The following is a 12,653-nucleotide window of genomic DNA, read 5'->3' on the forward strand; positions in this document are numbered from 1 at the left end:
CAATAGGCAATAGCTTGTCCTCAGATACACATTCCCTAGTCTGCATTTCACTTAAATTAACCTCATTATTACCCATGTTTGTCACATCACTTACCTTTACCACATAATCACTTTTCAATTCTACAAATACTTTTATTTCTTCCTCTACACTCTCATCAATAACATCACTTGATTTAGGATCATTATTTAAATGTCCCTCTATTACTTCTTCCTCCTCCTCAACAACAACCCCATCTGCAGTTTCCCCCCTATGTATCTGAATCTCAGCAATTGAGTCTTTGGCTCCATTAAACACTTCGTCATCCCCCTTCTTATCAAATAAACCCCCCAAAATAGATTCTACTTGTGGTGTGTCTGACTTGTTATTCACACCAGTATCCTTTTCAGCCCAACTATGGAACTCTGCAATACCTTCAACTTCTGCACTTTCACTAACTACCTGTGCTTGAACACAGTTTTTATTAACTGTATCACTTTTACTCATAGTATCCCAAAACCTTTTATTAAATTCTAATTTATTCATTCTAACAACTTCAGTATTTTCATGGTAATTACTCTTTACATTGTATCCTCTCCTTTTCCAGTTTCGGTTATGTGTTTTCCTGTCATAATATTGTCTAGCCCCAAAACTACAGACATCTAGTGGGACTGTCCACCGTTTCCCGGCTGGTTTCCTCGGTCTGTCCGTTTGTAGCTGTCGTTTTGTTCACTAGTTTCAACAAACCCCCTTCTATCTTGTTCTCTTCCCCAATACCTATTTCTATCATTCCTGTTATCTCTCCTCCATCCTCCCTCCTGCGTATTGTTTCTGAAATCATTTTCATATCTCCTATCTCCCCTATTTGGAGCATTATTTCCAGAATTTTCAAAGTCTCTCCTCCAATAATAATCTCTATTTACATTCCTGTTCCACCCCCCATACTGGTTGTTGCCAGAGCCAAAACTTTGGTTACTTTCTCTTTCCAAGGCCCTATCTAATCTATCTACAAATTTCAGGAACTCTTCCATTGAATCGTCTGGTCCATGGACCAATTCCCACTGCAGTCTCTCTGGTAATCTTCTTTTTAAAACATCAATTTGTGTCATAATATCAAAAGAGTTATTTAAATGAGCAAGTTTTTTTAGTTGATCTCTGCAAAATTTTTGCATTCCCCCTACTTTCCCTCTATACACTGGCCCATTTAGAAATTCTGACTTTAATCTGGCTTGTATGGATTGTGACCAAAATTTGCAAATAAATTTAGCTTCAAACTCTTCAAAAGTATTCCAAGAATCATTATTCTCATTTGCCCAGGATAGGGCCTCCCCTTCTAGAAACCGTTTTACTAACTTAATTTTTAGGTTATCTGACATTCCTACAACAAACATATCCTTACATTGGTGAATAAAGTCAATAGGGTGCAGATTTTCACCAGGAAAGCATTTCACTTGGATGTGCCCATACATTGTATTTTGATTGTAAATCGTTTGTTTGGACATCAATGCATCTTCCAATTGTGAATATTTAGTGTGCATATTTTCTACTTTTGTATCTACATTAGTGGTGTACAGGTTGTATTCTTGTTTAAGGTCTTCTGATGTTTTGTCTATTCTTTGATCTAATCTTTTAGCTTCAGCATCTACTCTGTTGTAGATGACAGCAATGCTGTCTGTGTTAGCTTGTATGTTTTCATTTAAACTTTCAACTTTAACTTGAAATTCTTTTCTGAAGTGTATCAACTGTTCTCTAGTGTCCTTACTGAGGGTAGTTTTAATTTCCTCACACTTCTCATTGAGATGAGTATTTAATAGATCAAAATTCAAACTTAACTTGTCCAGTCTATCTGTGTTTTCCTTAAGTTTCAAACTTACTTGTTCACTCGATTGTTTAAGTTGCGAGCTTATTTGAGTTGCAAACTCTGCTAGCCACTCTGTTAAGTTTAATTGTTCACCATCCCCTGGTTCAATTTTTACATTTCCTACGATCTCATCCCTCTCAGGTAGAGGCATGTTAACAATTAATTATTTTAAATGACAACAACAACAAAATACCTTGCTTTATGTCTATGCTATGTTCTTGTTGGCTTTCTTCACTTATATTCGGTTTTATTGAAGCTGAAGTCTTGATTGATGAAATCCATTGACATAATCCAGACGTTAATCTTCCGAGCGGTGTGATGATAGTTTTTCGTAGTCGCACAAACACAATTTATTTATTTATTTTTGACATATTTTCACTGTTGACACACTGCACAAATAAACTTTTTTTTGGAATGCTAAGCACTTACGAAATTTATCGCTGCACTACTATCATCGATGCACTTAAACATCCCGAACGAGCCCCCACTTTTGTAAATGGTCCGCCTAAGTCGTTGATATCTTGCTAATTGCTGTAAACGCACTATTTCACTCCCATTTACGGAGCTTGTTAGCACTTGATGTTAGGTTGGCGCCATTACAATGTATTGTATTGTAGTAATCGCTGCTGCTTGCTGGATCGCTGCTGTGTCTCGTTGCTGATGCTGGCTCTAAATCTGGTTGTCTAGGGTAAACACATGAGGTCCCGTGTTTTTCATGTGCTTTTGATGATAAAGAACGAGCGAAACCAACACATGTGTAAATATCAAATATTTATTACTTTAGTGGCCATATTAATTCCACTGTCCACCAAAGACCATAACACAACACAAAGTAGTACTTCCTTTACATGTTCTTTGCCTTGTTTTGCCAAACAATAACACAGAAACACACTTCACCAAAGTGACATTCCGACTGCCCCTGACTGCCTCCGACTGGTTTTCCGACCCTTCTCGCTGCCTGTATTTATAACATTGTCAAAGAACTACTAAAAAGAGATATAGTTTATAAGTCACATGTACATCTGTTGTTATAATTTGTGCAGAAAAGTTATTAATTTGCATCGAGTGACATAATTTAACATGTTATTAAAATGACAGACAGATTTGTTGACTTGACAGAATAATTCTTTGTTACAAAAAGGCTGTTTTTTAGAAGTTTGTCAATTGACTTCTCTAATTTGCATAAATAAGTAAGTAACATGAATTATGAAGAATTACATTGGCTTTCGTCTAAAATAGGATTGATTACGTGAATACTGAGTGAAAACGCTCCTAGTGAACAAATAGGTTTCACTGGATGATTTTTATTTAAGGAGATCCAAAATACCTATGTTGGCCACTAGTTTTCGTACTTCATATTAATTATTTAAGATGAATTTAGTGTTTTTACATGATGACATTTGCTGTATCAGTGATCAAGTGATATTAACTTTTGTGTGGGTCAGTTATTCAGTATAATTTAATGGGTTGACTGTTTATGGAGACATGTTGTGCAATCATTGTTAACATACACAATAACTTTTCTATAATCATAAATACCCGTTAAACTGGTTGAATTTGGAAGGGATCGCATACTTCATTAAAGTAAAGCCTTTAATATGTTCCGTGACATTCTGTACAGCACAATGTAAGTTATATACTGTGCCAGTACTTTAATTACACACATACCTTATTTTTCATCTTCTATTATGTACACTTTTTAAACAGGATCAACATTAAAAAACTGGCCGATTGCAGGGACGGATTCCTCACTGTGAATGTAGGAAAAATGTTCCATGAACTGCGATCCAGAAATGCATCATTGCCACAATAGATGGCGCTGACGAATGAAAGTTCCTCTGACCACGTGCTGTGTGCTCCTTGTTTGTTCCAATCTGTGTGATTAACACAGCGTACTATAAGCAGCAGAATGGTCCTGTGTTCATCTCGAGAAAAAGCCGAGATGGTGTTTGTGTATAGCCAAGCAGGTGGAAACCGTCGAGAGACAGCATGGCTGTACCTAAACAAGTACCCTCACAGACAGCAACCACATCACGCAACATTTCAAGACCTTTTTGGGTGCTTGTGTGATCGTGAATCCTTCTAGACAGACAAACGTGCAGGGAGGCGGCGGACTGTGTGCGCATCAGATTTGGACAGCCGGATCCTATAGGATGCTGAGACGAACACTGGAACAAGCTGCAGGCAAGTGGCCCACCAACATGGTGTGAGGAAAAGTACGATTTTATGTACCCATACCACCTGCAACTAGGATTATCAGCAGCGGTTTCACTCTACTAGCATGATTTTGTCGATGATTTTTACACCAAACCGTGAAAATTGTGGGATTTCAGTCGTCAGTCGCCTTTACTGACAAAGCATTCTTTACCAGAACAGGCATCATCAGTCTGCATAATCGTCATCTGTAGTGAGGTGTCTAAACAGCATCAGTTCAGCATCAGTGTGTGGGCAGGGATTCATAGCGACCATATACTTGGGTCGGTTGTCATTCCACAGTTTCTCGTCAGAGGAACGTACCTGGACTTCCTGCGGAATACTATGCCCGAGCTGTTTGAGGATGTCACTTTGGCTATACGACAGATTATGTGGTTTCTGAATGACGGAGCGCCACCCCACTTCCCCATTACATTGCGCCGACACCTAAACAACATCCTCCTCGGACGTTGCATAGGACGTGGAGGCCTTGTAGCATGTCCTGCTAGATCACTGGACTTAAACCTCTTGGATTCTTTACCTTTGGGGGCACCTGAAAAGCGTTGCGTGTACTGAACCAGTTACTGGTATGTGGACCCTGCAACACTTGGTACACAACACCTATGACGCTATTCGGACAGAAAGCGAAAGAATGCGGCAATCCATGGTGCGACGTGTGAATGCATGCGTTGCATCCCTTGGAGGCCACAACGAACATCTTTTGTGACGTGGACGCGCTACAGCTCTATACTGTGTCCCGGAACGATTTGTTATCTATGCACGCACACCGTGCATTTCCGGGTACATGTTGATAGGACCAATCTTCCTCCGTTTGCAGTCAGGAAACCGTCCCTGCAGTTTGTCGGTTTTATTAATTATCATTCTGAATATCTGAAATATTTATAGCAGTTATCAGAAACACCTGAAACGGACAAATACGAAGGCGCAACCAGTAGTTGACTCAAGAAAATCCTTAAGAGTAAATGGAGCGATTTTTTATAAAGGGGGGTAGGACGTCAAACGGGCTGACTTGGAGCAGGAGAGGCACCACAGGACATTTTATTTTCTACTGTCTATAATTTTCCAAATAAATTCATAAAACTTTGTCAGAATGACCAGGAAGGATTCAAGATTCACACTCATAGCAGTGGAAGTGCAAAATCATAGCAAAATAATTTTTTTTTACATGTGAAATCTCATCATTTTTTCGCTTACTATTGGCTGCATATGTTGCTATAGGTACACTTTTCTTCATAAGTAAGAGAGACTCTTCGATAAATTTTGCACAGCATACAAACCATACTTACAGGTGTCTGACACTATAGAATCTATTTAATTTATAAAAAAATGAATGAGCTGTTACGTTTTAAACTTCATATTCAGTAAAAAATCAAATTTTGTAGTTAATTATCTCAATTTTTACCACAGTTTTTAATAGATTTGGAAAATTCTGGAGTTTCGTACACCTGTAAGTATGGTTTGTATGCTGTGCAAAATTATTCAAAGAATCTCTCTTACTTGTGCAACCTATAGCAACAAATGCAGCCAACAGTAAGTGAAAAAATGATGAAATTTCATTTCTAAAAAAAAAATTATTTTGTTGTGTTTTTGCACTTCCACTGCTATGAGTGTGAATCCTGAATCCTTACTGGTCATGCTGACAAAGTTTTATGAATTTATTTGTAAAAGTATATACAGTAGAAAATAAAATGTCCTTTGGTGCCTGTCGTGCTCCAAGTCGGCCCTTTTGACGCCCTACCCGCCTTAAGTAAAGAAATCACAGCACCACACATAACTAGTAACTATTTATAAACATAAGCTTCCGCAACCATTGTCACATTCAATATTTTTTTCTAGGATCGTGACCGCATTGTCAGTATGTAAAACTATCGATGTTTTGGTCACAGTTGCCAGTGACCTTCTTTAGGGTGCAATAAGGACCGAAACTTCCGCTGTTTTTCATATTGATAATGCGGTGAAAAACATAGCAAAATTTTATTGATAGTAACTAGTCGTTCTGTTTGTGGTTTATACAGCTGAAGAACAGTGGAGTGGCAGAATGCCGTGCTGCGAGATCCACCCCCGCGTGATGACGCCAGAGGACGAGGAGAGGGAGCTGGAGGCGTTCCCCGTGGAGTGGTTGCCGCCAGGTGAGCTGCAGAGGAGCAGCGAGGTGGCGGCCTTCTACAGCGGGGCCTGCGTCCTCCTCACGGGCGCCACCGGCTTCGTCGGCACCCTAGTGCTCGAGAAGCTGCTGCGCTCCTGCCCCGGCGTGTCCGCAGTCTACGTGCTCGTCAGGGACAAGAGGGGCGTGCCGCTGCGGGAGCGACTACGTTCTCACCTGGAGAAACAGGTAACAGCGAGCTGGATCAAATGGCTCTGAGCACTATGGGACTTAACGTCTGAGGGAATCAGTCCCCTAGACTTAGAACTACTTAAACCTAACTTAACGACATCACACACATCCATGCCCGAGGCAGGATTCGAACCTGCGACCATAGCAGCCGCGTGGATCCGGACTGAAGTGCCTAGAACAGCTCCACCACAGCGGCAGGCATAACACCGAGCCTAAGGGCTATAACGTGGTACATTGCACCACAAAACTGCTCCTCTCAATACTCTCAATAACAAAATAAATTTCCAGTCGATAGTATCCAAATACACTACTGGCCATTAAAATTGCTACACCACGAAGATGACGTGCTACAGACGCGAAATTTAACCGACAGGAAGAAGATGCTGTGTTATGAAAATGATTAGCTTTTCAGAGCATTCACACAAGGTTGGCGCCGGTGACGACACCTACAACGTGCTGACATGAGGAAAGTTTCCAACCGATTTCTCGTACACAAACAGCAATTGACAGTCGTTGCCTAGTGAAAGGTTGTTGTGATGCCTCGTGTAAGGAGGAGAAATGCGTACCATCACGTTTCCGACTTTGATAAAGGTCGGATTGCAGCCTATCGCGATTGCGGTTTATCGTATTGCGACATTGCTGTTCGCATTTGTCGAGATCCAATGACTGTTAGCTGAATATGGAATCAGTGGGTTCAGGAGGGTAATACGGAACGCCATGCTAGATCCCAACGGCCTCGTATCACTAGCAGTCGAGATGACAGGCATCTTATCCGCATGGCTGTAACGGATCGTGCAGCCACGTCTCGATCCCTGAATCAACAGGTGGGGACGTTTGCAAGATAACAATCATCTGTACGAACAGTTCGACGACGTTTGCAGCAGCATGGACTATCAGCTCCGAGACCATGGCTGGGGTTACCCTTGACACTGCACCACAGACAGGACCGCCGGCAATGGTGTACTCAACGACGAACCTGGGTGCACGAATGGCAAAACGTCATTTTGTCGGATGATTTCAGGTTCTGTTTACAGCATTATGATGGTCGCATCCGTGTTTGGCGACATGGCGGTGAACGCACATTGGAAGCGTGTATTCGTCATCGCCATACTGGCGTATCACACGGTGTGATGGTATGGGTGCCATTGGTTACACGACTCGGTAACCTCTTGTTCGCATTGATGGTATGGGTGCCATTGGTTACACGACTCGGTAACCTCTTGTTCGCATTGATGGCACTTTGAGCATTGGACCTTACATTTTAGATGTGTTACGACCCGTGGCCCCACCCTTCATTCGATCCCTGCAAAAACCTACATTTCAGCAGGATAATGCACGACCGCATGTTGCAGGTCCTGTACGGGCCTTTCTGGATACGGAAAATGTTCGACTGCTGCCCTGGCCAGCACATTCTCCAGATCTCTCACCAATTGAAAACGTCTGGCCAATAGTGGCCGTACAACTGGCTCGTCACAATACGCCAGTCACTACTTTTGGTGAACTGTGGTATCGTGTTGAACCTGCATGGGCAGCTGTACCTGTACACGCCATCCAAGTTCTGTTTGATTCAATGCCCAGGCGTATCAAGGCCGTTATTACGGCCAGAGGTGGTTGTTCTGGGTACTGATTTCTCAGGATCTATGCACCCAAACTGCGTGGAAATGTAATCAGATGTCAGTTCTAGTATAATATATTTGTCCAATGAATACGCGTTTATCATCTGCATTTCTTCTTGCTGTAGCAATTTTAATGGCCAGTAGCGTAGAATGTCATCTCGTGTATGTGTTGACAAATACTAATGATGTACAAAATTAGTCAAAAGGAAGCTTTAAAATTGGGTACATCTGTAACCACCCATTGATGGGACAATACGTTACGTGACGGAGTAACGTCAAGGCCACGATCAGGCAGGACTGACACCCCTCAGTCACGGGTTGTTTGGTTGGAGATGCACTCCACTGTGCGCAAAGGCGCTAATTTTTGTCATTAACAATGAAGCATTTACTGTTCCACGTTCCACTGTGTCTCCATTAACGTCAGTGAGCAGTGGCAGCGCCCAGCGACGGCGCACACCCGGCCTTCTCGACCACTGCAGCGGTACAGGCACGTACTCAATACTGTTGACTTTAGCTATCCTTCTTTGCTCCAAATCAGGCCGAACCCATTCTTCCACTTAATATGCTCTTGACATCACTCCTCTAAGCTCACTAAACAGGTTATTTTACTATTATTTTCGTTTTCTTAGTCATTACGTATACACTAGCGTTACCTTTTCCCTTAACGTAGCCCACACGTACTCAAGTTCATTATCTCGTTTCCACCTGACACAGTCAGGAACATATTATTTTTATACTTCGATAACTATTTTTTATTCGCTACTGGTAATCCAGCTAACAGGTACCTGATGACGTGTTGATCCTGAACGACATGCAGGTTTTCGTCCAATGAAGATGGAGATTTCACAAATCGCCATTAGAACCACTACAGTTCTGAAAATTGTGACACGATAATCGTGACGCTGACTAGTATGATAGTGTTACACATGATGGAGCATCAGTTCTGCTGACATTCGACCCTCCTGTGATGCTACTACATCTTCAAATAAACGTAGGAAATTCGGGCACAAGATATCACCCAGCAAGGTTAAATTCTGACCAGACAATACATACGATGGCTTCTGCTGCCTATACAAAACTGGCTGTGTCAAATTAATAGTAGTTGTACCAGTGGCTGTAGCAAGGAGACAGTATTTCATGACCACTAATTATTATCCTGCCATTCTGAAATTCCATTCTACTCATGCCCTTTCGATTTCCATGTTCATAGCAGTTTATCACTTCTGGGCAAAAATCGCATGCATGCCCACTTTGTGTAAATAACGATGTGGTGACAACACTTCCCTTTTACGCTCAGTTGTCTCCGTCTCTTCCAAGAACAGTTCTACCTCACATGCCTTCTGTCTCCCAATGCAAACATTATCAAAATTTCTCCCAAAATACACAATTCATAATAAAATAAAAAATAAACCCATAACACCCCAAACAAACAACATAAAACAGATTACTATGATACACTATGATGATGTATATGTGCATCACGTAGTTTGTGTTATCTCTTCAGCTTCTTCCGCTTTTCAAATTGGTATCCTGGGCTGATGAAGATATAGGCAATTGTGGCAAAGTATCTATAGATCCTTCATATGGCTTCATTCATCCCACAACATCAATAGCAGTTTTTATTGGTAATTTGCAAGTTAACATTGACAAGTAGTGTCATTTCTATGAGCCGATGTTGTCCTTTGTATAAGGTTAAGAATTTCATTGTCCTACCCTTATGTGTGTAGGAATTTGTTACTTAAACCCGCCGACGTACTTGGCAGTGGATGACCTACCCAAATGTTATGCTGGCCCTTTTAACGCTTGATCCTTTGTATTCGCGTTTTTCACTCTCTGTCAAATATCACGTAAGATTTACGAAGATGTCTTCACTGAAAGCCGGATTCTTCCATCCCCAGTCTTCACTACAAGAAAGGGAGAAGGTATTTTCCTGCTGTACACCACCTTATATTGTGACAGACCAGACACACTATTAATTTTAGAGTTTTACTGAGAAATGACGACTGGAAGATAAACATCCCAGTCGTCATGATAGGTATTCATAAAAGGACTCACCATCCTTGCCCTTCGGCAATGCTCACATCCTACACTTGCAAAACTCAAACCCTTCTACTTAAATTATTGGTGTTACTATGCTTTTTCCCAGATTTATGTGCCTCCTCATAATCAAAATCGCTTAGTTTCAAAGCACACGATGCCAACTTACTCAGTGGATCCTTTAGGCGCAGTAACCACTTAGTCTGTTACAACGACAAACGTTATGCCATATAAGTAACAACACAAGCACTTCACACCATAAATAGCCATAAACACCTCTTTCTCTGTCATAGAATAATTCTGCTCCACTTTATTCTGTCATCTTGATGGTTATGCTACAAGGTGTCCTTTACCATCCAAATCCTGACAAAGAAAACATCCAGCCTCTAGATTACTTGCATGACATGATAAAATAAATTCCCTACTAACATCTGGAAGTACCAATACTGAACTCGCTGTTAATGCCTGTTTTAAATTCTGATACACAGTTTCACAGTCAGCTGATCACTGAAACGTCACTTCTTTGCCCAACACCATAGTCAACAGTTCAGGAATTTCAGCAAAGTAGTTACAGAGCCCAAAAAACGTCTGAAGCTGTTTTGTTACCTGTGGTGGCATAAAATCACAGACTGCGTAAATGGAATTTGGATCAGTTTTGACACCCTCCTGCTTAACCACATGACCTAAGTAAGCCATTTGGTTGCTGCAAAGTGATATTTATCGATACCGAGCATCAATGATACTATGAACAACCTCTTGAAGACTTCCTCCAGCCTCTGCATATGCTCTTCCATATTCTAACAAAATATAATGATATCAATGAGGTGAACCGTCTACTTTTTTGGCTTTATTCCTCTGAGTTCTCCGTCTAGTAGATTCTGGAAGGTAGTCGGTGCATTCTTAAGACCAAATGGCATTCGACAGAATTGACAATGGGCCTAAGGTACTGTAAAAGTGGTCTTCGGATGGTCCTGAACCACTTCCAACTGATGACAGCCACTCCTCACACTGACCCATGTTGTCCAGAGTCTCCGTCGTATTTGGTGTTGTATGTGCATCTGCAGTAGTCATTGCATTCAGGTAGCAGTAATCATGACAAAACGTGCATTATTTCGTGCCATCTGATGATTTTTTGAGACAGTGGCGATGCTTGTACCTTGCAGCGATGCAACACTAGCAGTCCTGATTCCCAGCTAAAACAAGATTCCTCTGAGTTCGATAGTGTACTTCAAACGGTCAGTTTTTACATGATATTTGCTTATAAATTCAAGTCGCAAGATCACACAGTATTTCTCACTGACCTGTGACAACTCGCTCCAGTAGTGAAACTGAGCACTGTCGATCCCTCATGAAGCTACATCATTCTGACCCATTCCATGTAATTTATATCGTGGAGTCCAAATTAGCTACCGACATACGAGTCGCTCTACTTACAAAAAACTATGCTCCATTCCATTAACTACGCTCTCCAGGCAACACTCCACCAGTGCAGTGGCTTTTTCGGTGTTCTGTTTTACTGGGAACGCCATCCGACGGTTGAGGAATTCCCATTGGCTAATGAACACTGGTTCTGACGCTATCAATTCTGATTATTACTGTGACACTCAAGCGCCTAATAGCGCGCTACCGCACATCTTTAACACCAAGGTCGCCGACACAGTTTCTTCATGTGGCGTGTGCGCAGAGATTTACAAACTCGGACGAAGAAAATATCCCATCTATCCCAACCCCTTCCTCCAGTTTTGCAACCACTATAGCAGCAGAATGTGGATGGTCATCCCTCACACTGCTGAACATATCCACTAGCAATCCTATCCCAAACACACCCAACGCCCTGTTTTCAACTGCTTGCAAAATAAATTTACCCATTTCCACATTCTGCGTTAATTCATAGGCATGGGAGTTGACTTCACGGAATTTATCCTAAAATGCCTCAATTGATTTCTTGTGTTTCTGTGACAGACTATTAAGAAACTCCCTGAAAAACCTTTCTCTGTCGTCTTCTTTTTTTTCCGTCATTGTATATTCCCTTCTCAAAGTGCTCCAACTTCTGTGCTTTATTCAGTCTTTCATAGTAAAAGACGTATGAGATTGATTCGCCAACCAAACGTAGCCTGGTCATATTCAAACATGTTTCATCCAACCAATTCCCTATCTAAGCGGCAGCCTTTAGATCACTAACAGAATCAACGCAAGGAATGTGTACAGGAAATAGCACCTTCGCCCCTACTGGCTCCACTTGCCTATGCATCTCTATGGAGGCTGTTCGCCCACTTGCTGTGCAATACGCCGTTATATTTTTGCAGTTCAGTTACTTGGTTCTCCAGGGCTTCAGTCGTCTCCTGTGCACTCGCTGCTCATGTTTCCGCCATTTGTGAAACCTCCAACCAATTACACAACAGCAAAATTACATGACAGCACACAAATATGATGCAAAATTCACTAGTCCTTACGCCCTACTATAGCCCAACGAGATTTAGAACACTGATGTGCCAGGAAGCGACAAGTGTAGTATTTTTAAAGGAACTGTCTCGCATGCGCTGCTATTGTGAGCCATGGATGACCTCACTTGATCTGCTTCTCTTGGCTTGTAAGCTTTCTAATCACCTCAGA

The 12,653-nt window shown here is 41.6% G+C and overlaps 1 protein-coding gene across 2 annotated transcripts in view; it reads left to right on the top strand.

The window, feature by feature from the left end:
* The window catches only part of LOC126234807 (fatty acyl-CoA reductase 1-like), a 265,198-nt gene that overhangs the window by 52,061 nt on the left and 200,484 nt on the right, over positions 1-12,653 (top strand). For both annotated transcript variants that reach the window (XM_049943555.1, XM_049943554.1), the window contains exon 2: positions 6,068-6,384. In XM_049943555.1, the coding sequence (XP_049799512.1) occupies positions 6,091-6,384 (294 nt within the window). In that variant the 5' untranslated portion in view covers positions 6,068-6,090. The remainder of the gene's footprint in view (positions 1-6,067; positions 6,385-12,653) is intronic.

Source organism: Schistocerca nitens, chromosome 2 (assembly GCF_023898315.1).
Source record: "Schistocerca nitens isolate TAMUIC-IGC-003100 chromosome 2, iqSchNite1.1, whole genome shotgun sequence".
Classification (NCBI taxonomy): Eukaryota; Metazoa; Arthropoda; class Insecta; order Orthoptera; family Acrididae; genus Schistocerca; species Schistocerca nitens.